The 26005-nt window shown below is 38.4% G+C and overlaps 1 protein-coding gene and 1 long non-coding RNA gene across 12 annotated transcripts; one reads left to right on the forward strand and one right to left on the reverse strand.

The window, feature by feature from the left end:
- Positions 1 to 7470: 7470 nt before the first annotated feature.
- Positions 7471 to 23223, forward strand: LOC131317166 (187-kDa microtubule-associated protein AIR9-like). 11 transcript variants are annotated; one of them, XR_009197340.1, is made up of 13 exons: positions 7477 to 7660; positions 9892 to 9982; positions 13858 to 13993; positions 14083 to 14457; positions 15487 to 15613; positions 17531 to 17641; positions 18017 to 18178; positions 18802 to 19036; positions 19411 to 19524; positions 19638 to 19741; positions 20389 to 20561; positions 20641 to 20758; positions 22287 to 23194. XR_009197340.1 is itself a non-coding variant. In XM_058346752.1 (9 exons), the coding sequence occupies exons 4-7, from the start codon at positions 18830 to 18832 to the stop codon at positions 20423 to 20425; spliced, it is 462 nt and encodes a 153-aa protein (XP_058202735.1). In that variant the 5' UTR covers positions 17023 to 17343; positions 17531 to 17641; positions 18017 to 18178; positions 18802 to 18829; the 3' UTR covers positions 20426 to 20561; positions 20641 to 20758; positions 22287 to 23222. The 11 variants fall into 11 exon arrangements, 4 of the variants coding, with proteins under 4 accessions (XP_058202724.1, XP_058202735.1, XP_058202729.1 ...); XR_009197339.1 differs by lacking the exon at positions 17531 to 17641; XR_009197336.1 differs by lacking the exon at positions 17531 to 17641 and having other exon boundaries at positions 7471 to 7660; positions 18017 to 19036.
- On the reverse strand, positions 15487 to 19038 carry LOC131317214 (uncharacterized). The gene is made up of 3 exons (XR_009197345.1): positions 18940 to 19038; positions 16811 to 17015; positions 15487 to 15557 (listed from the first exon to the last, which is right to left on the reverse strand). It is a non-coding gene; the product is annotated as an uncharacterized LOC131317214 (long non-coding RNA).
- Positions 23224 to 26005: the final 2782 nt, after the last annotated feature.

The raw sequence follows: 26005 nt of genomic DNA on the forward strand, positions 1-26005 counted from the left end.
CAGGTTCCTTTTTCTTGTTTTGTTTTGGTTGCTGTCGATTGTTATGGGCTTTAACGTTCCGGATCCAATGATGGACCTAACGACGTTGTGATCCAGCTGTCTTCTTTTTCATCTTCCATTTAACTCCTCAAAGTTGCACACCTTTTTTATTTGGAAAAATGACGGCTAAAGACGTGTTTTGATAATTAATACCCCGCCAAAGACATTTTCCCTATTTGGGCGACCCTTTTTTGTTTTGATCAGTGTTAGCCCCTGTTTCACCTAGTTTTTTTTTTTTTTTTTTTGAAAATTTTCAGATTTTTAATTTTTGTCTTTATTCAATATTTTTCTTCTTTCGTGTTTGTTAGTTTTGTATCAAACTTTTGTGAATTATTAGTTCGTCTCGATGAAATGAATAGGAAAAAAAAAATTATGACTTTTATCCTAATATTTTGGGAATTGTTCAAGATAAAGCCCACAAAGATAAAAAGATCAGTTTTTTTTATGCTTTATCTTGAATATTTTCAGAATATTTTTGAAAAAGTCTCAATTTTTTACACAAAAAAAAAAAAAAAAAACCCCAAAAGGCTTCAACCAGATATAAAGATCAAAGAAAAGAGCTTTGCTTTGGCATCCCCTTAAGACGTGTTTGGATCATGGATTCAAGAAGTGATTTGTGGATGCATAGAGAAATATGCGTGGGAAAGATGAGATGACGACGAAGTTAAGATCGATGCTAATTAACTGTTTTGATTTTATTTTATTTTCCGTGTCACTTTCCTTTCCCTTCGTAAATCGTTCAAAAAATCCTTCTTCCAACCAATAGCCTTAATAAACAGGGCTCTCGAGTTGTTGGCGATCTCAGAACAGGTTCACTGATAAATGCCCCTGCTAAAATGCTGCTGCCAAGCTGAAACCGTGTGAGGAAGGGACGTAGGTTACATTGTAGATGTGCGCAACATGCCCTTAAAAGATTCCATTCTTTTAAAACCGGATCGAGGGAGCGCTAAGTGGGACGAGCGCTTGTAATTCAGAGAATCGTCACTTGAGTTTGAAGGTTTGACACCTAAGGAACTAAATTTGAAACGCCTTACACACTATTTTGATTTGAAAAAGTGAAAGCACTAGTCCGTCATAACCATATCTATGTTCGGGAGTCAAGTTACAAGAGGGGAATAGATTTAAGGCACCTCTCTTGCCCAATCCGAAGATTGGTCTCTACTTAGGTATTTTGTGAAAAAGTTTCGAGATTCTTCTTTTGTCAATCATTTTTTTAGCCAATTAGGGCGAGAAAACAATTTAATGGAGATTAAAACTGTAACAATTTGCAATATGCGATAATATAGCATGGATGGAAGAAGCAGTAAGCAAATAGATGAGATAAAAATCAAAATACTGCTGGGAAATTAAAGTAGTGCATTAATCAAAAATTGGCACAAACAACGACCAACTTGCATGTAGTGATCTACGTGCGTGCAGGCAGGCAGACCTACGTGCGCCAATCTCCAATACATGCGCGTGTGTTAGCTTCTCACAACAGGCTTGATTTTTTATCTCCCTCTGGGCTCTGGAATGACCAGTGCACACTCAGAACCAAACCAAACAGTTTATATGTACATGAGAACTAAATAATTATAGAAAAAAAAGAATATAATTGAAATAAACCCCATAAACAGTGTAGGGGATTAAAGCAGAGGCCAAAGACCTAGCTATTCACGCAAAGCCAATCACTGGAATTAAGCTGACCTGCGCGCGAAGATCGAAGATCAACGCGCGTCTGTTCTGACTGGACTTCTCGTAATTGGTGTTGTACGCCTGGGCTCTGGGACATGTTCAGAAGCAACCCAGGAGTATCCAAAGAAACAGAAAGGCATGCTGAACTAAAACTAATAATTTTATCATGTAAAACAACAAACTGGTTTTAGCATGCATCACGGTGACCTAAATGTTATGAAAAACATAAATACCATCACCCATGTCCCCAAGCAGGTCTGAGCGCGCGCCAATCATTGGCACGCGCGTACAGAGGACCAACGCGCGCAAGTCTGAAGGTCAACGATTCTTGTAACCCCGCTAGCTTTAGGACCATGACTAATATTGATTATCAGCCCCCCTCAGGGATCAAAACAAAAAATAGTAAGGTTATGCCTTTGCTTAAGGTGTTTGAAAATGGATTTGAACTTTGGTGTTTGATGGTTGAAAATGGAAAGAAAGGATGTTTGAATAGCAGTGAAGAATGTGAAATTGGATGGAAAGAATTAGGGGGCTTATGTGTTTTTTAATCTCTTTGAATTTTTGTAACCTCGAGATTTTTTGTAACCCTTAGCATAGAAGTGCAATTGGAGTATTTATAGGGGTTTGAGTGGGTGGCAAACAAGGTGGAAAGACCAGCCAATAAGGCTAGTTGGGTTGCTTGGTGGAGAGGGTTGTCCCAAAAGGTGATAGGAGGGGTTGTGAGGTGGAGTGCCCCAAGCCTACCAATACACTATTTAGGCGATGGAATCAGATGTCCTACAGTGTAATAGACCCCTGATGATCAAAAATTCGGCTAGCAAAAAGGTGAAAGGGACAGTTGTTGACTGGCACACGCAGGTCCCACATAGGCGCGCGCTTGTCAAACCTACCACTGCGCTGGTCAACAATCAAAGCTTGACCTTTGACCAACGCCTGGCAAGTTGACCAGCACACGCTGGTTCAAGACCGACGCACTTGAGTCAAATTTCGGCTAGGGTTTATGGTTTAAGGTTCAAAAGGGATTTTAAACATTTCAAGTTCAAATCCTCTTCGTTCTCAAGACTGTTTTTTATCTAATTCATCATCGAGGAAACAAGAAACTAAAAATGAAGTTAATTAATTGGGAAACTCAGATTGGGGTGTCTACAGTAGGCTCACAAGGTCGGCCCGATCGAGATCCTCTATGAGGATGGGTTTTCATCCAGACCGTTCATGTAACAACCCAAAACCTCAAGTACCACAATGAAACACAATCACCCTCAAGTCAAATATAAATCCTTAAGATAGAACCCAATACCAAAATATGGTGATTAAAATCCTAATAATTATGTTGAGTAAAACCCCCAACAAAAATACCAACACCTTAACCCCGTATAATTCCCTTGAAAACTTCCTCTCAACCCTCGATCCCTTTGTTCCACAATAAACCAATTTGGAAAAGAGTTTTCAAAATTCTCCCCTGGCTCTTGAATAAAAGGAAAACTGAGGTAAGTAGCTTCCCTATTAGTTTGGTACACTAAAATTTCCACTGCCCTAAAAAATTGTGAAATCCCACTTAAGTAAGCAATATGGGTACTTGTGTTCATCCAGAAACAAAAAGGAAAGATATTTGTGGTAATAACGACAAGTAAAGCCATGGGTAATTTTAAAAGATGACATTTGGAGGACATGTGTCAAGTACTAGAATCCCATGAATACTACTCATCAAGTTATATAAAAAAGGAGGGAGAGGAGGGAAAGACGGAAAAAAAAAAAAGGGTAGTGGAAATTTTAGTGTACCAAACTAGGAGGGGAGGCTACTTACCTCAGTTTTCCTTTTATTCGAAAGCCAGGGGAGAATTTTGAAAACTCTTTTCGAATTGGTTTATTGTGGAACAAAGGGATTGAGGGTTGAGAGGAAGTTTTCAAGGTAATTATACGGGGTTAAGGTGTTGGTATTTTTGTTGGGGGTTTTACTCAACATAATTATTAGGGTTTTAATCACCATATTTTGGTATTGGGTTCTGTCTTAAGGATTTATATTTGACTTGAGGGTGATTGTGTTTCATTGTGGTACTTGAGGTTTTGGGTTGTTACAGTTGGTATCAGAGCATAGGAAATAGATCTTATATGGGATCGAGTGGGTGGTTAGAGGACACTGTGGAAGCATAGAATTCGATTACTTAATTTTCATAAACAAAATTCGGAGATCATTTTATAGTCCTTTGGACAGTTCTATGATCAAACTTAGGATGATTAACTCTGATTTAATATTGGTTTACCTTGACTGAGGAAAAGTCATTTATATAGTAGTTCATCTGTGGTTAGCTGCTGGTTAGTCATTGGCCGTAGGTGAAACTTTTTGTTTGTGAAAAGTGAAGGTGTATCTTGGGATTGAGATGCTGCTCTAGCTTAGTAAATTCATAACATATTTCGGTGATTATGGTGCTGGTTGTTGCTTAATTGATTTCCTCCTTTAAAAAAGAAAGAAAGAAACCGACTGGTGCATATTCTTGGATAACATTGGAGTAGGTGTTCATTGCTAAAGATATGTTCATGTAATCATACTCTACTCGAAGCGGGTACAAGTATACATGTGTGTTTAGTAGAGCTATGGATTGAATTTAAGTTTGGTTAATTAATTTTGTGCAATCTCTCGAAATGTTTTGACTTTGATGCTATGTTGTGTGGATTAAGCATTGAGAACAAAATCCAAATTGGTTGGTAATTCCTCTATGTTCAGTTCACTTATTTGGTTTAGTCAACCAATTTCATGGTTTTGATATGATTTGGTGACTGCTGATATTGGGGATTCTAGTCAAGTGTAGTGTATGGGATGTATTGATGTTAATGGGTGTACTTAATTATAATTGCAGAGGACTATTATGTTGTGTGGAGTTTTGATTAGTTGTGATATTATACTTGGTTTGGAGGCGATTTGTCTCTATAGCCATGGTGGTATGGCCTTTGTGGTGTGGTATATAGCCTTAGTGGCGTGATAAATAGCCTTAGTGGCGTGGCCTTTATGGCGTAATGAATATTATTGCCTTAGTGGCGTGACCTTTATGGCGTGATGAATATTATTGCCTTAGTGGGCATGAACTCTAGCTTGTGAGGCATATGTTGCTTTGGTATATAGCGTGGAATTTCATACGGTGGTATGATATTGCCTTGGTGGCATGGAATTTAAGAGAGTAGCGTTATAGTCTCCCAAGTGTTGTGGTATCTATTACGTGGAAATTAACGAATTCCAGTGTAGCATCGCTGGGGCGGAAAATTCTTTTTAAGCAGCATGTAAATTCTTTCTATGTGGTGTTGTGGGTTAGTGTTGTGTTATGCGATGAGTGAGGTACCCAGTGTACAGATGAATGGGCCAGAGTTGCCCAGGGCCTGTGGTGCCCAACCTTGTAGCAAAAGGGCCCGAGGTGCCCAAAGTTAACGTTGCAGAATTGGTGCATGCGTGTTTGGGATTCTATGGGTATGAATGTCATCAAATTCTCGAGTGACGATCATTGCTGATGTTTTGTATGTTGTCTACTTTTGTTGGTAGTAAGTGGCACATGGAAGCTTGTGTAAGAATATGCATTATTTCGTGTAAAATTCAATGTTGGATGTGGAAGATGGAAAGTATCAAATTTCGAGGACGAAATTTTTAAAGGAAAGGATAATTGTGAAATCCCACTTAAATATATTTGAAAGGGTAAAATTATTTAAGTATGTAACATTGTGATAGAAACAAATTACGGGGCTTAAGGTGATACGTGGAAGGTGGGGTACTGTGCACTTGTAAGCAATATGGGTACTTGTGTTCATCTAGAAACAAAAAGGAAAGATATTTGTGGTAATAAGGACAAGTAAAGCAATGGGTAATTTTAAAAGATGACATTTGGAGGACATGTGTCAAGTACTAGAATCCCATGAATACTACTCATCAAGTTATATAAAAAAGGAGGGAGAGGAGGGAAAGACTGGTAAAAAAAGGGCAGTGGAATTTTAGTGTACCAAACTAAGAGGGAGGCTACTTACCTCAGTTTTCCTTTTATTCGAGAGCCAGGGGAGAATTTTGAAAACTCTTTTCCGAATTGGTTTATTGTGGAGCAAAGGGATCGAGGGTTGAGAGGAAGTTTCAAGGGAATTATACGGGGTTAAGGTGTTGGTATTTTTGTTGGGGGTTTTACTCAACATAATTATTAGGGTTTTAATCACCATATTTTGGTATTGGGTTCTGTCTTAAGGATTTATATTTGACTTGAGGGTGATTGTGTTTCATTGTGGTACTTGAGGTTTTGGGTTGTTACAGTTCATCTCGGCAATCAATGACCCAAATTGAAATCAAACTTTTTCGGAGAAGAGATAAGGAAGAGGCCTTGGTTTGGACCACCTCTGATTTCAAACCAGCTTTGATTTAGTTATCACGAGACGATCTCGAGTACTCATAAATTTTAAAACATTATAAGTCAAACGAGCCGAGCAATAACTTGTTCGAGTTTGATTTGAAAATTTAACAAGTTTCAAAAAATGTTCCAACTTGATAAATTTATATAACAAACCGCTATCAAACAATCTTTTACGAGCAAACATGAGCTCGGACACGAACAATTTGGTTCATTTATCAGCTATAGGTAGAACTCATGGCTAGCTTGGAGACAATAACAAAAGGACTGACCTCCTGATGTAGTGTTTGCATGAGAATTTATTGGCTCAATCAGAGAATGACAAGTGGCCATTCATGTTGGACAAGACGGAATACGCATAGACTGAAATACATGGAATCACACAATTTAAAGAACAATGACGTTTTGATTAACTTAGTGTCGTTTTATAGGTAATGACAATTGTTGTCAGATGTCACTCAAATGGTAGCTCAGAGGATTGAGCAATTCGAAGCTCAAATGCGCGAATCATATTATTCAAACAGGAGGCAGTTACACCAAGTTGACATAGTTAAAGGAGTTGAGATCCAAGCATATAACTGCCCATTTCCAAACACGATGCAGTTAAGGGAAAGTGGGGTGATGAATTAATTGAATCACCACGGATAATTGTAAGCATAAATCATTGAGGGAAAATTTGAATTCAAAGTTGAGGGGACTTTGAAAGCAGCTAGGCGGAAAAACGAAAGCCGTGAAGAAGACTTAAGAGAGTGCCTATAAATATAAGAAATGAAAGAAGGAAAAAGCCCCAGACAAATCATCAAACAAACAACTATGCTATACTTGGTTTGTCCATTAGGCAGTAATTTAGGAACTTAGACTTAGTTTGAAGTAGTTAAGAGTAGTAGTAATCACATTGTAATATGTTATGTTCGTTTGTGAAGTTGGAGAATCAATTGGAAAGCAAGTTGTTTTGAATTGATCAAGGTATCTTGTTTATTATTTGATTTGTCGAATTTCCAGTGAATCGTTGTGCCGTTTTAATACTTCTAGAAAGAAAAATCCTATTCGTTGAGGTAATTGAATCGACACCACAATCGCCTGATTAAGTTTGGCTTGTATAAATTAAATCTGAAAAGGATAATTACAAGTCTTTTCTGGCACGCTCGTACAAAATCATATTTTTGAAGTAAACCAAAAATCCCAGCCAAACATGTAGTAGCTGCGAATCAAAAAAACAAACAAACCATGTAGTAGCTGATCAGGGGTCGAACTGTAAAAAAGAACTAACTAGCTGCGAATCAAAAAAGCAAACAAACCATGTAGTAGCTGATCAGGGGTCGAACTGTAAAAAAGAACTAACGAGGGGCTGAACCTGCGATTGATAGATGTGGTTACGGGAAAAGGAATATATAGGCAACTGAAACGCAAGGCAATTGAACCAACGGTGAGCGCGGCAGGTAACGACGGCGACGGAAGAACAGACCGCCTCCGGCGCGACGGCAAGAAGATGGCGGTGCTGGGGGCGGCAGGTGGCGGTGCGTTGAAACTCCTGCGGTGTTTTTTTCTTTCCCCGACGAAGTCCCTTGGGGAAGGTAAGCATAGTATGTTTCATGTAGTGGCTTTGTTTCCTCGGTAGTGATCTACAATGATTGAATTAAGATGGTGAAGATTCAGTTTCACTAAATTTATTAAACCCAAAACTTGTTTTTGAGAATCAAACTATTCCTGTAGTCTATGCAATCAATTTAATGAGTCGGAGAATAGGGCCCCTCCTATCATCCGAATATTATTCTTCATGGGTTTGGACGAATATAGCTCCGCCTGTTTCGGGTTAGAGTTTTTTCTTGGACAGCCGGTCCCAAGCCCGGATAAAGGAGGACGATTGTGCGTTAGGTCGCTTACAGATAGCACATTAAAAAATCCTGTTAGATCTTCATGACATGAATCTTATTATGAATATACGTGTTTTTAATATTATGGAATACACTGCCAACAGAGCTGAATGGAAAAAGCGAATTTATGTAGCCAACCCCAATAGGATTAAGGCTCGGTTTGGTTTGGTTTGGCTTGGAGGAATATAATGGTACAAATCAGATTTGGAATCCTTTGCTTGGAACGTTTATAGGCTTTCCTTGGGTGCTATTGTCTACCATTTGTGGATTGAGAGAGCTTCTGGGACTTTTAAGGTGCTATATCCGGCTGAAGTCTTGAACAAATTGAGTCTGATATCAAAGTCATATATCTTTTAGGAAATTGTGCTTGCCCGAAATATCTCAACCAAGATCCTTAAATCTCAAAATGAGGGCTAGCCTTCTTCCCTCATGGTCGGTCTCCTTATTGACTCTTTAGTTTCTAGCTGCGTGTTGTGCTGCTTATTCTAGTTGCATTGGTTTATGTTTGTAATTTGTATGCTTTGTAGTGTGGTGGCTTATTTGATGTGATGTTTTTTTTCTTGTGGTTAGCTTAGCTGTATAGCTTGTATTATTGCTTTGCCTAAGCTCTCTTGAGTTCCTTGGCCTTGGGCATGCTCCAGTGTGATGTTTGGCTCGATATATGAATCTTTATTTGGGGAAAAACAAATACTTGTTTTAGTTGTTGGATTTGAGTGTACAGATGTAAGGATTGGTTTTTAGCTTGTGTTACTATGGTACTCCTTGTATTTTGGAAATCAAATTAAGTTATTTTGTGGCATAGTCATGCTGAGCTTCCATAGACACTTGTGTGTTTGATTTTTCTTTAGATCATTTACTTTTTGTAAATTGTTCGCGCTGAATTATCATGTCACATGATGTTAAGAGAGGAGTGCCTTTTTTATTTATTTCTATTTTTGGTATTAGAGGAGTGCCCATTTCCCAATTGACTCTTTTGTGCAGTTAAAGGTGAGTTATACATGCCACTTGATGTATAGCTTACAATGGTGACCACTTAATTTGCGGGGTTTTTCATCTTTAGTCTGTTTTTCTAATCAAAATTTGCTCATAAAAGTACATGTTTTGTTTAGGGAATAAAACATACATGTTAAGAGAAATGAATGTTTCGACGTAAAGCTTGGATTATCAGATTTCCCCTTATGTTTCGTGTCGGCTTCTCTAGAATCATAAGCATTTTGCTTGCTTGGATGGAAAGGAAATGAAAGTTGTTTACTGTGCACATGGTGTGTGTTATAGTGTGCACTTGGTTTTAAAAGCGAAAAAGCTTTATCTCAGCTCTCTATGGAAACACCTAATTTGCAACCTGCTAAATGAGGATGATTTGGACTAGTTTTTATTTAGGTAGTAACCGTTGGCAGATTAGGGATTAGAAATGATGAGGATTTATATGTTGTTTTGGGCCTAAGGGGTACGTTTCGCCTACTTATCTATTACTATTGCTGAGTTATGCCAACATTTGTATTTATTTCCAAAAATACCCTTTCTTCAGCCCTTATATAAGCATCTTGGGGGTTCATTGCATAGGATTTCATTGTATAGGGTTTCCTTCACCTCCCGTAGCCGCTGTTCTTCTTGTTGCCATTTCCATTGTTGGCACTTCTTTAGAATTCTGATGTAAGTCCTAATCCAATCGATGAATGCTTCTTAAATCTATTCTATAGATTTGTTAGTTATTTCATCCTTTCCTTGTGTTTTGGATTTATACTGTTGAACTTATGAACTTCGCCATTTCGTTGTTGTGGTTTTCCTCATTGTTGCATCATCATCATCATCATCATCTATGCCTCTCTCCCCTTCTCTCTATCTTGTGGGTAAGTATCCTTTTCTTCTGCTTGCCATAGATAAAGTTACTTACCTCTGCGCCTTATTCGAATTTCTTTCTTGAAATGCAGAGGGAGAAAAGTATGGAGAATTTTGTGGTCATGAATTCGAAAAAGGAACCACAACACTAGAGTGGGACATAAGTGGCATTTTCTAAGATGGGTGAGTCAGGTTTAGTGGTGCCCTATTTTTCATGTACTTTCTATATATATGTGCCGCAATTTCTATCACCGATCCATAGCCATCTCACGCATGAAAGTACCTTTTTTTCTTTTTGGACAATTAAATTGTTTAGTACCAAAAGTTGGGTATCATCCAAAAAAGGATCATCATGCGCATAACACCACCAAAATGTGAATAGGAGCTTAGACCTCTGAGATCCCCGTATACTTGTTTGATTTTCATGATATTTCCGCATGCAATTTGAAACTTTTGTAATTGCACCAAAAAAGTTATTTAAATTAGCATCAATCATCCTTAAAATGTGAATTGGGGCTTCTTTATATGTTTAATTGATGAAACTTTTTATCAAACCAAAAAACTTTACTTACAAGGTTGAGACTTTGAGACATCCAGCAATCATTCTCTATGTGCCTTTTTATTTGCCTGTTAGTCTACCACATGTAGCCTATTTCTTTTTTCAGGGCCTATCCTCATGTGACCTATTTGATTTGGTTCATCATTGTGAGTAGTGGGCTAATTTTTAAAGGGTGGAACATGTATGGCTATAATACCATCAACAAAATTTACACCAAAGCCTTAAACCTTAGAGGGAGAGATCCAACATATAGATTGTGTCATAGTACCTCTAGCCCCAATCTATGTGTAATTCTCTAACATGTTTGGAAATATAATTGCTAAAGTTGCTCCTCTATGGAGCAACTTAAGATTTTAGATGATAGTTGTGGAAACTTTATACAATTATACCCATCTCAAAACCAATTGGTAATGAGTGGAGAGGCCGCCAAGGCTCATGTACTAGTTTTGGAGGAGATAACGAACCGACAAGTTCCAACACTCCCCGCATGTGTGACCCCCGACTTGCATGTGGAGAGGTAAATAAACGATCAATAACACATAGATCACAACTAACAATGGCAATTATAGCATAAATAAGGGGAACTAATTCTTCGAAAACCTAGCTGTGATACTATGTGAAAACTTTTTATCAATCTTAAAACCAATTGGTAATGAGAGACAGGCTGCCCAGACTCATATATTAGTTTTGGAGGCGATAATTAACCGACAAACTCCAACAGTAGTCAACAATCTAATCTATATTGCAGTGAAATTTATTTTCAAACCTCATAACCTGCGTGATACTTGAAATACTTAGAACGTGGTTGGACCTTCTATGGAGGACCAGACGGAGGGGGACGGTTGAGAACATAAATAACTATGTTAGTCCTGTCTCTAATTGTTAGGCTTTCGATGAGTGAGCGTTCAAAAATCTAGACTATCACTTTTGTTTCAAAACTAGAAACTCAACTCCTCTTAAAAATTGCAGATGCATGTGTTTTTATTGCAATACAGGCATTACATACTCTCTTATTGCGAACTTAATTTCTTATTATGCTTGATATGAATTCTTTCTTCTTCTTTTTTTTGATAAGTAAGCAATTGTATTTAAAAGAAGGCATTAAGGGAATGCCGCCGTATACAAAAAGAGAGCCACCTGCACAAAAAGCCCTATACACCACCACTATTCAACAAAAAAGCTCGAACCAATCTAAAAATTGATCAATAGAGGGGTTACATTCTCCCTTGTCCCAACTATACAAACTGCTAAGCACAAAACTTTTGATTCTAAATAAAGGCTTTTCGACCCCTTCAAAGCATCTCAAATTTCTTTCACGCCATATAGTCCATATCACACAAAGAGGGATCATGGCCCAAACACGCTTCCTTCTCTTGCCCACTCTAGCCCCGTTCCAAGCAATAAGGAGTTCCATAATATTCCTCGACATGGCGCATTTTAACCCAAACCAAGAAAACACCACAGACCAAAGTTCCCATGCTATCGGGCAATGGATGAGGAGATGATCTACTGTCTCTGCATCCCTTTTACACATGCAACACCTATTAACAATGATTCTCCTCCTACGAATCAAATTATCAATAGTAAGAATCTTGCCTTGAGCCGCGCACCAAGCAAAAAAACACACCTTCAATGGCGCCACTGTCTTCCAAATCGCTTGCCAAGGGCAGGAAGCATTCCCAAATCCTCCTAAAGCTTGATAATAAGAATTCACTTGAAAGCATCCTGATTTAGGCAGATTCCAACGTATCTCATCCCCCCCTCGTCCTATTCCTTGCATGCCATACACTTTAGCAAAAAGAGCCATCAAGGCCTCTTCCTCCCCTTCTTGAACTTGCCTTCTCAAACGGATGCCCCAAACTATAACCCCGTCTTCAAGGGAAAGATAATCTGCGACGATTGCATCTCTATCACATGCCAGAAGATAAATACTAGGGAAAGCAACCTGCAAGCTCATATCCCCACACCACACATGATTCCAAAATGTCACCCTTGTATAGTCGCTAACCGCCATATGAGTGTTTTCTGCGAAGGTATCCCACCCGTTCATGATGCCCCTCCAGAGCGCCACCCCATACGATTGCCTTACATTACGAGTAGACCACCCTCCCGACCCACATCCGTATTTTGCTACAATCACCTTCCTCCACCATCTCTCTCTTTCGCATACAAATCCCCAAAGCCATTTCCCCAACAAGGCTTGATTAAATAACTTAAGCTTTCTCACTCCCAACCCTCTTCTTCTAATGGGAGTACACACAATATCCCAATCAACTAGATGATACTTGAACTCTTCCCCCACACCTCCCCATTACGGTAGCTTACGGAAGATGAATGTGGCTATCGAACGAAGTGACTTCTTACGGTAGCTTCGAAAGAGAAAAGAAAAGACTTTCTTTTTCTCTCGAAAATAAATATTGACTAAACTACTAAATTTTTTGGATCGAGAGGTTGGTCGGGTGGTGGTTTGGTGTCGGCCTTGGGTTGAGTTTCTTGAAGAACTCAAGAAGAAACTCAATAATACCAAGAACAAAGAGCAAACACAAAGTTTCTAGAGAGAAAAGTTGGAGAGATTCAAGGTGTGAATTGAATGGCTTCACAAAGGGTTCTATTTATAGGAAAATGAGGACCTCTCCCCCCCCCCCCATATATTTGCTCTATGGTTGAAGTCTAATTCTAGGTTCAAGTCTAATAAAAATATAGTTATAAAAATAAATGTTTCAATTTTCAATCTTTTTGAATCAGTGCAAAGATGTTATTTTTCTGATCATTTTATCCTAAATGGTCGTAATAAATTTTTGCCTCCAAGGCCTTTCAATGAACACCCTAAGAGAGTCTTGAAACTAAATAATGAGTTTTAGGGTGTTTGTTGAAAGGTCTTATTGCAAAAAATTCATTATGACCATTTAAAATAAAATGATCAAAAAAATACGATTTTTGACCCGGTGTATTTGTAGAAATTAAATAAATAAGATAAAATTAATTAAATAAAAACAAATTTTAAAAAGTGAAGGTGTTTTAAGAGGGGAGGGGGGGCCGGGGGATAGTCCGGGTTTTAAGGGAAGGCTGGGGTTTGATAAAAAAATAGAAAACAAAAAGGGAAGGCTTGGGAGGGGGGTTGGGGAATAGCAATTATTCTGGGTCCTAAACCCTAAACGAGGACTGATCTAATTTTTTAAAAGAATATATAGTTTAGAATGCTATTTGGTTAACAAATTTGATTATGGGTAGTAAGTTGAATTAATTTATTTAGTCTATGAAGATATATTTTTCCCCTATGCACCCATCCCCCTCTCCAATTCCACTAGGATAGAGACGATTAGGTTTAACGAATGGAAAAAAAAAAAAAAGTATTTAGGCTATGCAGATATATTTGTACCAGTGGTTTGATGTTAGTTGTTTTTTTTAAGAATGCCCTACTTGGTGGTTATTATTTTTCCTTCGGAAATAAGCATGTTTGGTTTAGATAAGCTTTGTATTTTTTTTGGTTTACTTGTAGATAATTGCTTTGTACAGATACTTCTTCAAATGGGTTAGAGAATGGGGACTTAATTTGAGCATCAATCATCCTCTCATGGGTTAGAGATATTCACCAAAAATGAGTCTCCAATGGAGCTTGAATCTGGAAATTTTGGGTATTTCTCTTCGAATTCGATATCTTATTTGTGTTTATTCGGATTAGTGTATTTTCCTTGATAATTTTGTGATGCGTTGGGATGTTTAGGTGCATTCATTACAGGAGGAAATGCAAAATCAGGGCACCCTATTGTGATGAGATTTTTTATTGTAGGCATAGCCATAATGAAGCAAAGGTGTGGTCTTTATTCTCTTATTTGCTATTTCCCCATTTGCTCTTCTTTTCCCTGTTGAGATGAGATAAGATTTGTTCCCTAATTCTCACCTGCTAATACCCCCTTCTCTATTTATGATTGAACTGAACACACACTGGACATAGATCCTGGACATAGTTTGCATGGGGAAGTACTTTTGCCAGAAATGCAAATTCTTCTACGATGACGCATTTTTCATTGTGTTACCCGTTGTTTATTCTTCAAAAAATTGGTAAAGCTGCTTGATTAAAGAAGGTTATGCATATCAGGTTTACTTTCAGTACAATTATTCTCTTTTATTCTTTGTTTACTTTCAGTACATATCAGGTTCTGTTTAGTTGTACCATTGGCGTGGTTCATTAGTTGTACTATGGGCGTGATTCATTAGTGTACTATGGGCGTGATTCATTAGTTATGCTATTGGCATGATTCTGTTTAGTTCATTTGTCTCGCAAACGTACGGTATATGGCTATCTTTATCTATTTAGGTCATTTGTTCAAGATGTTTCTCCCACATGAAAGAGAGGTTTTTTTTTTTTTCACAGATTGTGGTGATGTAAATGTGCTTTGGTATGTGTAGCATCTTAATCAATTTCACAGATTACCAATTTTTGGACTTATTGCCTATTACCTGTTTGAATAAGTGATTCAATGAGCAATTCCCTGTATTCTTATTTTTTTCTACCTTGACCGCCACCTTCAAAGAATATGTGGCTATTACAGGTGATAGCAAAAAACTCTAGCTATTTTTTCTTTGTTCATGTGAGGATGCTATGGTACTGCCTTTCATTCTACCTCTGTTAGCCTTACTCTCACCCTGAAAGTACATGCTCAAAGTGGTTGTGTTTCTGTTGATATAAATGAAAAGATCAAAGACTTTGAAGCTAAGGGGTTTGAATAAGACCGCTTGGGCGAGTCTCCGATTTCCTGTTTCACACGAGAGGCATTTACTAATGTTGTATTCCTTGATAATAGGTGGTCCGGGCTGCGGTTACTTTCTTCTTTATTGTTTACAAAGCCTACTCAAAACCCATATATATTGGTGCACTAATGAATTCTTCAAGAGATTGAATTGGTTTTTAAATATTTTGTTGTCTAGCTTGGTTTATGTTGGGTAACTTGGTTTACGCTATCTTTGAGTGTGCGTTTTTAATATGCAAGCTTTTTCGAGCTCCTACTTTGTTTCCCTTCGAGGGAACTGATTTCTCCTATTTTGGACAAGAGTCATGGATCTGTCTTTTATAATGCCCCCAAAACTTTCATGTATTCAGTTAATATTTTCTCAATTTCTGAACCAGGCAAACAAAAGATAGTTACAACTCATGAATGAAGAAGAGACTGGGTATGCACGGAAGTCCAGTGCCTGAAACTCAACTAATAGGCACCAGCGTCTGAAGTAGAACAAACAACTCCTTTCCAGGCGAGGTAGAAGTGTAGAACAACTCCTTTCATCTGTTCATTTCTTTGGTCTATTGCTTTCCATGCCAGTTCCTTCCCATGACACAAGCTAGGGAGTGACTAAGCGCGGAGTACCCTAACTAGGTATATGGTTCCTTGCTTTTGAAAACGTTTTGTTGGAGAGTCCATGCTTAGCCAGTCAATGCTAGAGAAGTGAGTTCTAAGATTAATATACAAAATGTACCATTCCACTCCACAAGCTAGGTATTCTCATACGTCCAAGCCGAGTCCCATCATTATGCTAGGGAAGCCGAGTACCTTGCCACAAGCTAGGGAGTGACTAAGCGCTTTAACAGAGTAGCCTTACTAGGTCCTCTAGGTGTAGGGTTCCTTACGGGAAGCTCTAGAAGGGTCACAACATTTCCACCCTTTTCTCTCACTACTGTAGCCCACAAAGATGCAACGAATTGCCTTCCTATCAAACTTGCTACGCAAGTGATCTGGCACAAACACATAGCATACACTTCCGAAGACTCAAAAATGACTCACCGTGGGTGGTCTGGTCCACAACTTCTCATAGGGTGAGACAAAGCCGAGCTTTGCCTGGGGTAGCCTATTGATCACATAAGCTGCCACTCTGTCCAGAATCGACTAGGCACATTCTTTGCATGTAGCATGAAGTCTCACAAAGCCTCTGGTAAAATGCCTGCTCATAACCCATCAAAGAAAGGCTAACAACTCCCGTTTTTGGCTAATTCAATGGTACCATAGAAACTAAATTCCGTATAGACCAGAGTGATGAAAGATCTAGGCCGATAGAGCTAGGATCGGATCTAGCATTAGGTCTCCTAAAAATGAAGGGTTCCAGAGATGCTGGTGGCGTGCCCGGAGAGAGAATGGGCACGACTCCCCCTCCCCATGTTCTACCGTCCAAAACAGGCCAGCCGTTCTAAGTTCCGGGGTTGGGTCGGAGAGGACTTGCTTGCTTACTCACTGGAATCCACAACTGGATTTTCTCATTGGTGAGCTCATAAGTGGAAGCGTTTAGGAAACGGTCGATTGACGAATCAGATCTTGGGCTCGCTGTCCCGCTGACTAACCAGTGACGAATTAGAAAGGGAAGGCAATAGAAAGAGGTCTCCCTTCCTCCGTCTGTTCGTCTTCTTCTCGCCGCTTTTCTCATCCATCCTGCCTTGTGCCGCTTACAGAGTAGACGGAATCAACAAAATCCGTTCTTTTCCTTCACTGTACAGTATGGGCCTTATAAGATGGCATTATAATTGCGACACTTAAATAACATTTGTGGTGGGATGAAGAGCTGGATGGGGTGCCCGTGATGTGATCTCAAGCAAGCATTGACTACCATTGTCGATTTTGCCAAACCAAAGCAGGTTGCCATGGATCTCATCCGTTTGAGCTTGGTTATATTCTTAATCCCTTATATCTTTTGGGGGTGCTTATTTGTTGTGGACTTTGTTCCTCTTTTGGTGGGATTGTATTGTTTGAGTTGATCTAGGTAAGAATGTGATCACATCATTAGAAGACTTGCACATCGATTTCCCTCTCTCTCCCTAATCGCCAGGTGTATAACTGAAAGGTCCATAAATGTGTGTATATTCATAAAGTCTTTGGATCTTGTTTCGAATTTCCTTTAATTGTTCCCTTGCTAGGTTAGGTATTTGTGCTGTGATGGGATGGATGGCTTGCATTATCCTCCGAGGTTGTTGGCTACATTCTCCTCACAAAAGGGTTTCCAAGTCATTTAATTCTTTGCACCAATAACTCATTGACTATCTATCTATATCTATCTATACTTCTATACTTCTTATAAAAGTCTAACATGTTTGTCTACTTTTTAATTCCTAAACTGCCCTTTTATTTTGTTTGTTTTCGAGAACTACCCTTTTACATTTCTTGCACTAATAGAACAATGCTTTGTTGTAGTGTAAAATATCCTTCCTCAGCCTCCAAGCAACACGTAGGTTGAGAAGTGGGAACCGAAATAAAGAAACGGCCCCTAAACTGGTTCGAAGCATTCAATCGCCCCCTTTAACTGTAGGACTGTTTTGTCTTCTTTTTCTTCTCTCTCCCAAATTTATAGTGCAACTGTCGTTATATGGCATGGAATACATCACTTGAGTTTTTGATTTTGTTTCTAATGGAATAATCTTACTTTATTCCAAAGCATGCAAAGAAATATGTGATGCAAAAAGCGCAGAAGAGCTCTTGAGAATCAGATTGCGGAATTAGTTTCTCAAACCAATATGGAGGAACAGAAGTGTCAATCAAAGCTAAATGCTTGTAATCAGTTTTTCTGTGCCTTAGAAAAATACATGTCATTCGTTGCTTCCTTCCTTTGTTAATATTTCCCCCACAGTTTCTCCTCCTGAAGATAGTCTATACAAACTGACCTATCTAAAACTTGTGCAGGTTCAGGCGGAACTAATTGATTTGGAAAGGAAGACGTTCTTGATGGAGGCAATTATGAAAGAAAGCATAGAGTTGCAGGACTTGACCAGATATCCCTACTAAATTTATATTGTTACTATCTACGTAATGTCCACTTGATTCTCACGGTCAAAGATTTTTCGGGTACTATAAATTTGTCCTTTTGACCTTCTAGAAAAGAGTTTGGTAAAAAAATAACCATCTAGAGAAGAGTGAAAAACATTCCAGGGAAACGAGTTATCTTTTTCCTCTTAATAGATAAGGAAGTTTGTGCATACTCTTTTCAGTTCTTTTGTAGACGGAGAAAAGGACATTGGCAGTTGGAGTCTGGACTTCGTAAAAGTATTTTGAATTATTATCCGGTGTTGGATTACATGCATATGTACCCATACAAAATCATACCCTTCCAAACCAACGAGCATGTTCTTCATGCGTAGCATGTAGGCTATCACCTAACCTAGTAATAAAAGGACCAGTTTTGGGTTGCCATATTTAACCTCAATTTTTTCAACTGTACCCCCTGATTTTTAGGCGCGCCGTGTAGCCTTGTTTGCTGGATTGGCTGGTGATGGTGATGCATCCTTTTCATTTAAAGGTCATCATTTTCAATGCTGTATCGTCTTTATTTGAAGGTTATCATTTTCAGTGGGTCTTCGGGACAGTTTTTGTTTCGGACTGCTTTATGCAAGTTATTACAACTTAGAGTGGAAATTGCATGAGAATCATGACATTTCAAGGTTTACTAGTTCCATATGGTTCTTGAACAGATTCAACTTTTCGGTTGCTGTTGGAACAATGGAAGGACCCCAATTTTCTCCCGGCTACCTTCTCAAGGAAGTTTCTATTGATAAACCATTTGAAAAAGATGCTTGTTGCTGTCACTTCAACTTTGTCACAGAAAAAACTGGGAGCAGCAATTCGGATGTGGTCTTGAAGTACCAATGGTTTGTAGGAGAAAGAACTCCTTCAAATTTTATTGCCATCCCAGAGGCCACAGGAGAGGTAATGGTTTCTACTTTCTAGCTATGTTAATCGTTACTCACTTGTCTCTTCTTGTTGTTAATATATTTTGGGACTTCCTACATTCTAAGGGGACATGCATTTAATGCACATCTCCCTAACAAGTTGATCTGATTTCAATCATTGTCCCGCAAGTCCCCACTTTAGAAATAGATAATTTATGAGGGTAGTTTTGGAAGTGCACCGCCTGTTTTTTTCTTTTTAACTTGTCAAAGAGGACTAATATCCTGGGACAACAGAAAATTAAATAGAGGAGTGATAAATAAGGGATGGAAGGAGTACCATAGTAATTTCTTTGTATTGCTGATGAATTTTCTATATGTGCGAGGTAATGCTGATAATTCTCTGATTGCCAGGTGTACTTGCCTAAGCACGAGGACATTGGCATAATTCTGAAAGTGGAGTGCACACCAGTCCTTGCTGGGACCGTGTATCCTACAATATTTGCTATTCTTCACGAGTTTCACCTGGTATGTTCTTTTCTGTTCTTCGAGATGATTGGTTAATATTTAACTTTCCTCCAAAACATTCCCTGCAAATAATTCTTATGTTGTTTTATCGCAAACGAACTGGATGGCTGAAGGTTTTGAAGATTGATGTGCGTGGGGAACTAATGGAGGGAAACACTATTAGGGGATACGCTGAAGTTGCATGGTGTGGTGGAGCTCCAGGAAAAGGGGTTGCTAGGTATGCCCCCATTTTGTTACTTATCAAGTATTACTTTCAAAGACACAAAAGTGTAGATCAGGTGTTCAATATTCACATGCTTGTCTGAAACTGCCATTTCGGCTACATGACCAATATCAGTCCCTCCGTGGACCCATCTTTACTTCTAGAGGCTTTAGGTTTCTCCTCTTCTACTTTCTTAGTCAGTAACGCCTTTCCTGCCTCGACTAAAGCTTCATCAAAATCTTTTTCACATCTCTCATTGGAGTTTTTTAGAGCTACACTCTTTTTTCTTTGAGGCTCCAGTTTTCATTTGGAATGCTTCAATTAATGCCACAAGCTTTTCACAGTATAAATTGAATCATCTGCACCAAAATTTGCCTACACAAATAATGTGGACCACACTCTTGCGGAACATTGCACCAAAATTTGCCTACACAAATAATGTGGATCACACTCTTGCGGAACATAGCTGTATCGATGAATGGAAAGCTCCATTTCCTTTGCATATGTGTTCTTTTCTCTCTCTTACTTTTTATGATCTGTTCAGTTTTATTTACAATTTAATTGGAGATGAGGTGCTTGTGTGTTTAAGCTCCACTTCTGTTGCAATCGTCACTTAAGGGAAGTGACTCTGATAGTATGTTTTTCTCGTAACCCAATTACAGCTCCCCCAAAAGTAACAAATTTGAAGATAATCGGTGACATAAGGGAGGGAAATAAGGTTACTGTCACCGGAGGAACTGAATCATCTAGCAGAGTTCAATGGTTTAAATCGACTTATTCAACATTAGAGGGTGAGAATGGTCTTGACGCATTCGGCACTTCAAAGATTGCAAAGGTGGGATGTGGTATATATAGTCATTTGTATTCTTGCTCTGTATTGTTATGCATAATCCCAATCAAGATGCTTTGTTTAGGATTTCCGCATACCATTGGGAGCTGTTGGCTATTTCGTTGTTGCAGAGTTTACTCCTATGACTCTGAATGGCGAGTCTGGTGAATCGGCATATGTTATATCTGAAAGAGCAGTTGAAAGTAAGTTATTTTTTTGGAGTAAATTTTTTTCCTTCAAAGTTGGATTAAACTTTGCGGTTAAAATGAAAAAAAAATGTGGGAAATATCAGTGGTCATTCATTGATATAAATACTTGATATTAGTCCGAATAACAGCGAATCTCTCTTCTTTTCCACTTCTATTCTGTTTTGTATTAGATTTAACCACGATCTAGCGATTGAGTTTGACACTTTTGATCGTGCAATTTACTTGGTAATGTTGGCATACACAATGCAATGTAGTTGTCTGAGTTAATACTTGATTTCATGGTAGACTGGTAGTAGACATGGTCTGTTCATATGAATGGATCTTTTCACCTAGTGTCTTCTACTCTGCAGCCAGTGACTTCTATTCTGAGTTCTGACAGTTCAACTTACACTATCTGATCTTTTATTCCTCTATTGGAAGAACCAGTGTTCTAATGGCGGCCTAGGCGCTTGGAGGTTGTCACTATTATATATACGCAATTTCAAATCAGATTTGAGAATCCAACAGAGAAGGACATAATAGAATAGATAGGGTCAGTGCGTTTAGTTCGGAAACCAACTAAGAGTAACTACGTTTAGTGCTTGTAGCAACTAGTCGTAAGAAGTCTACAATCCATCAAGCGAAGGCGCAGAAGTCAGACCGTGTAGCTAAAGCACGCCGGTAACTGGTATTTCAATCCAAAATTAGTTTGACCTACCTTTGCATTGTATCTTCGCCTAGAGACCAAGGCCCACTCTCTGTTGTCAATGTTGACCTCAGCTCCGTAGGATCCTTCATTGTGGATAGCCATATGCCTACACATTATCTTGTTACTACAATTAGCATCACTTCCAATTTAGTATCCTCCCACTACCTAGTTTGGTGTTGTGTAGGAACACATGTTAGAGTCAAGGAGTTCGGTCAAAAACTTAGAGGGCACTATCTCATGAACTCAAATCTCCAACAGATTTGATCAGGGAAGTAGAGAAAAGTGATTGTGGACTTCTTGGTGGTTAAGATGTGAAGGGATAGCATTGGTGAATAGCTTTCCAGGTCAGGAGATGTTACAGAAGGATTTGGTGGGAGTTAGGGATATGTGTTTTTTTTATTAATTGTTGTTGGGTGAGGCGCTTGGGAGGGTGGAGGAGGGTAAGGCAGAGAGGGTCGAGTGGAATTCACTGGTGGCGGTTGGGGTTAATATTACCTACTATACTAGACTCGCAGCGAGCTCCTTCTCCACGGTGGTTGCACTGTAGTTGGATCGATAAAGTCTTCGAACTGGATTACGTACCATAAGGGCTTGGAATTGTATATATACTAGGGATGCGTACGGCTCTTCTAACAAAAAACTCTTATGCATGTTTATGATGCTGCCAAACTAAATCCATCAATTATCACCCATAACTAGCTCCGTTTGATGCATGCTCTCAGTGTTATCTACTCATCAGTAATATTTTTCTAGTACTTTATTGTCTATTGGGGCCATTGTCGGCAAGATTTACGCGGTATTACAGCTTATCTTCGTTTATTCCTCGTTGGGAAGGTATTTCTACTCGAATGCGATGACCAACTGGTGAGGCCACAGGACTAGCAAACAACTTAGCGTTCCTGTCCCGGGCATCCCCCTTCCCCAGTAATTCCATAACATTCTTATCCTAAAAAGGAAAGATGAGAGAGTATGTAATGCAGTGAAAGGGTTTAGCTGTCCAGGGCATCCCCCTTCCCCAGTAATTCCATTACATTTCTTATCCTAAAAAGGAAAGATGAGAAGAGTATGCCATGCAGTGAAACGGTTTTGCAGTCCTTCCAAGAGGTAAAAACAACACTTGGTTGCCTGTTGCACCCTTTTGTAAGGGGGCAAGACGAAACCATTTCGATTTGATTACCGGAGGCTGGCGGGGATACTTGGCAATTGCTGACTAGGTAAGTGGTGGAGGATCCTTGTACACGCACACAACAATCTAAACTCCCAATGTGGGAGGCAGCTGATTCCAGTTTCTTGGTCCGGGATACAAAAAAGTGAAAACTAGAGAGAGCTTGGAGACCAGCCTTCAAATTCAGGGAAATTAGTTTGGAACTGACTAACTATGATGAGTTTTTCTTTATGGTGGAAGTTACGATGACGAGGAGTTCACAAAGGAAAGGGTTTATTTTTTTGTCACTTCCGTTTGATTCTATTTAACAGCTCCGAGGGGACGCCCTTTGTTAAACAGCGGAGCACTTTCTTATTGTCTGATTATATGAAGCAAATATGCATGGGACTATATAGAGAGTTTATCGGTAGTTTTTAGCGGAGCACTGCATTGTTGTTTGTTGTTTTCCAAACTCAGACTTGTACGCTATGTTTGGGCTTGGGTTCACTAGAATCAGTGAAGTTTTACTCAACGAAACCTGATTTTACAACTTTGGCTTCTGAGTTACAGGGTTTGTTTTAAATAAAATGCAAGTTGCGAGCATAATCCCAGGTACACTTTTTTATTTTTATTTTTGTTGAGAAAAGCAGATACTCAAACCTTGGTATATAAATAAGACCTGTTATGATTTAATGAGTTAATTTGCTACTATGATAACTATTCTTTCGATTAACTGGTTCATTTGGTCATGTTTTCACCAAGCAGGTCTGCAAACATGACCAATTAGCAGTAAAAAAACCCAGCTAGCTGCAAGAAATACAATGCCAGGGATGTTCCAGCTAAGACATAAAAGCCTATTTATGTGTCTTCTCTTAATGAGAATTATTCACGGCTCAGCCATGAACAGCTTCTTTACAGCAACCTTCAATCGCGATTGTCCAAAAGTGTTATGGACAGTCCGGATTTTAATGAAACTTTTCCGGTATCTGGATCGTCCAAAACACTTTTGGACTGCTGCGATTAGCGCCGTAAACATCTGCGCCGTGAAAAAGATTTTCTCCATCCTCATTAACATGTCTCCAAGAGGCAAGAGCTGATACAGGCACAAAAATCATTTGCAAGTTTAGCAGGAAGCTCCAAGGAATCAAGGCTTTTTCTTCTGAAAAATTCTTCTATTCCTCTCACACCATACATCAAAAATGACAGCAGCCAAAATAAGCTTGAAAACCAAATCCCTGAAGTCCTTATTATACCTCTTTGTTCCCAAAATCTGATAGTACAAAGGGTTATACCAAAGAACAGATGGTTATGACTTTGCTGTGCCAAACAACATAAAGCACACATACCCCATCAGTTGATAGATTCACGTTGGCTGTTAAGGATCCGTCCGTATTGCATACAATGCTCTCCCCATACTTCTGAGAACCCAAATTTACACTCCAAATTTTTAATTCATAACAGTAGATGTATGTCTTCCCGTGCATAGAATGAAAACAACGCTAATGGTTATCGAACATGGAGTCAAGCTGTGCATAGAATGAAAACAATGCTAATGTTTATCGAACACGGAGTCAAGAAAAACTAAACTATCTTACTGATCAACTAGCATTGTGCATGTTTGATATACAGAAGCCAGAAAAATGCCGATGCAATTTTTTCTTTCGTGCACTCAACGGGCACAATACTAGTACATATACTATATACAAATGCCTGTGTGCCTCTCAAGCCTCCACATTCTAAATTCTAGGAAAAAAAATTTATAAGGGACAGGGAGAGATAAAACGTGTGGATGGGGTGGAAAGAGAGAGTATGTGGGGGGAGGGGGTGTGAATACTGAATAGTTGGAGAGGGGGAGAGATTTTTGGGGAATTGGGAGTTGAATTTTATTAGTAGATAAAGAAGATAACTGAATTCAAAATTGTTATTATGAATTTTTTATTGCATGGGCATGAAGATGGAATAGTTTATGATTTTTATAATATGCATTTTTTTGTGCTCATAACTTTTTAGATCATATTCGTCATTTTTAGTAATTTTGTTAAATTTTTATATTGTGGTTTATAATTTTGAAGATCATATTCGTCATTGGTAGTAATTTTTGTTAAAGGTTTGTGGTCCATATTTTTATTTACGAAATGACTTATTTTTTTGTCAACTTTACCTATTTTAGGTTTATCAGCATCTATCAGCATCTAGATCGATTTTAGGAGTATTTTCTTGAACTATCTTTTTGTCAACTAGCGTTATGATTGTTTGAGCCTTCGAGGGACAAAAAAATTCAAATTCATGTATTCTTATTAAACTATATTTTTTATTAACTAGTGTTTTACCCATTCAATACACGGAAACAAACAAAAAAAAAAAAACTATCAATGTGATTTTTTATCTGTCCCGTGCATTGAACGAGCACAACTTTATTTGAGTCAATACAAAAGGTAACACAGGCTTACAGTCCTTGGATTGGGGAGTTTGGTGACACGCGAAAAGAAAAGAAAATCTAATTATTTGTTTAGATAAAAAAGTGAATAATGATTAAAAAATGTGTAGATAGAAGATCGATTCTATTTTTCATTATTTCTCACAAGAATAGTGAGATTTGGTATTAAATCATACGAGTAGCATTTCCATTTCCTTTCTCATGAAATCACTCAATCTTGTGGTGTGACGGGCCAATGGCGCAACTAGAATTTGAAGTTAAATGTGACAGTCTAATAGATTAATGTGCTTCCTTATAAAAAATATATTTCGACCCATCAAACTGAGAAGGTAAAGTAGATTCGACAAAAATGCTAAGGACACATATATTGCACATACATTTTTATGGAGCCCACATCGGATCTCACCAATATGATCCGAACCGCTTATTATTTTTAAAATAATGTTTTAAGAGTTTCTATAAAAAAATCAACTCAATAGGATATCGGTAAGGGCTTTTTCAGAAATCGCAGTGCAAATCAGACTGTTTCACCCTATGATTTCTGAAAAAGCCCTTACCGATATCCTATCGAGTTGATTTTTTACAGGAGCTTTTAAAAAATTATTTTAAAAATAATTAGCGGTTCGGATTATATTGGTGGGACCTGAGGTGGATCCCATAAAAGTGTATGTACAAGATATATGTAAAAGTGTATGTGCAAGTAGCATGGCTGTTAGATTCTATTCAATTAAATTCAAAGTTTTTGTCAAAAGATACTAAAAAAAGCTTGCAATTTATTGAACCCAAATACATTATTTTAAACTTGCATTTTATGGGGTTTTTTGGTTGACACTGCCCTGTAAAGACGCAAAAACGTTATGAGTACAGATTTTACTTGCACATATAGATCCAATTTGGATCCGTTTCTAGTACCAACAAAATGATCCAACTAGCTCATTTTTTTTTAAGTATATTCTTTATGATCTCTATAAA

Source organism: Rhododendron vialii, chromosome 1a (assembly GCF_030253575.1).
Source record: "Rhododendron vialii isolate Sample 1 chromosome 1a, ASM3025357v1".
NCBI lineage: Eukaryota > Viridiplantae > Streptophyta > Magnoliopsida > Ericales > Ericaceae > Rhododendron > Rhododendron vialii.

Coding starts and splice junctions, on each gene's coding strand:
- LOC131317166 (XM_058346741.1), top strand. CDS start 18,830: ATGGAAGGACCCCAATTTTCTCCCGGCTACCTTCTCAAGGAAGTTTCT. Junction 19,037..19,410: donor TCCCAGAGGCCACAGGAGAG/GTAATGGTTTCT, acceptor TCTGATTGCCAG/GTGTACTTGCCTAAGCACGA. Junction 19,525..19,637: donor TTCTTCACGAGTTTCACCTG/GTATGTTCTTTT, acceptor GGATGGCTGAAG/GTTTTGAAGATTGATGTGCG.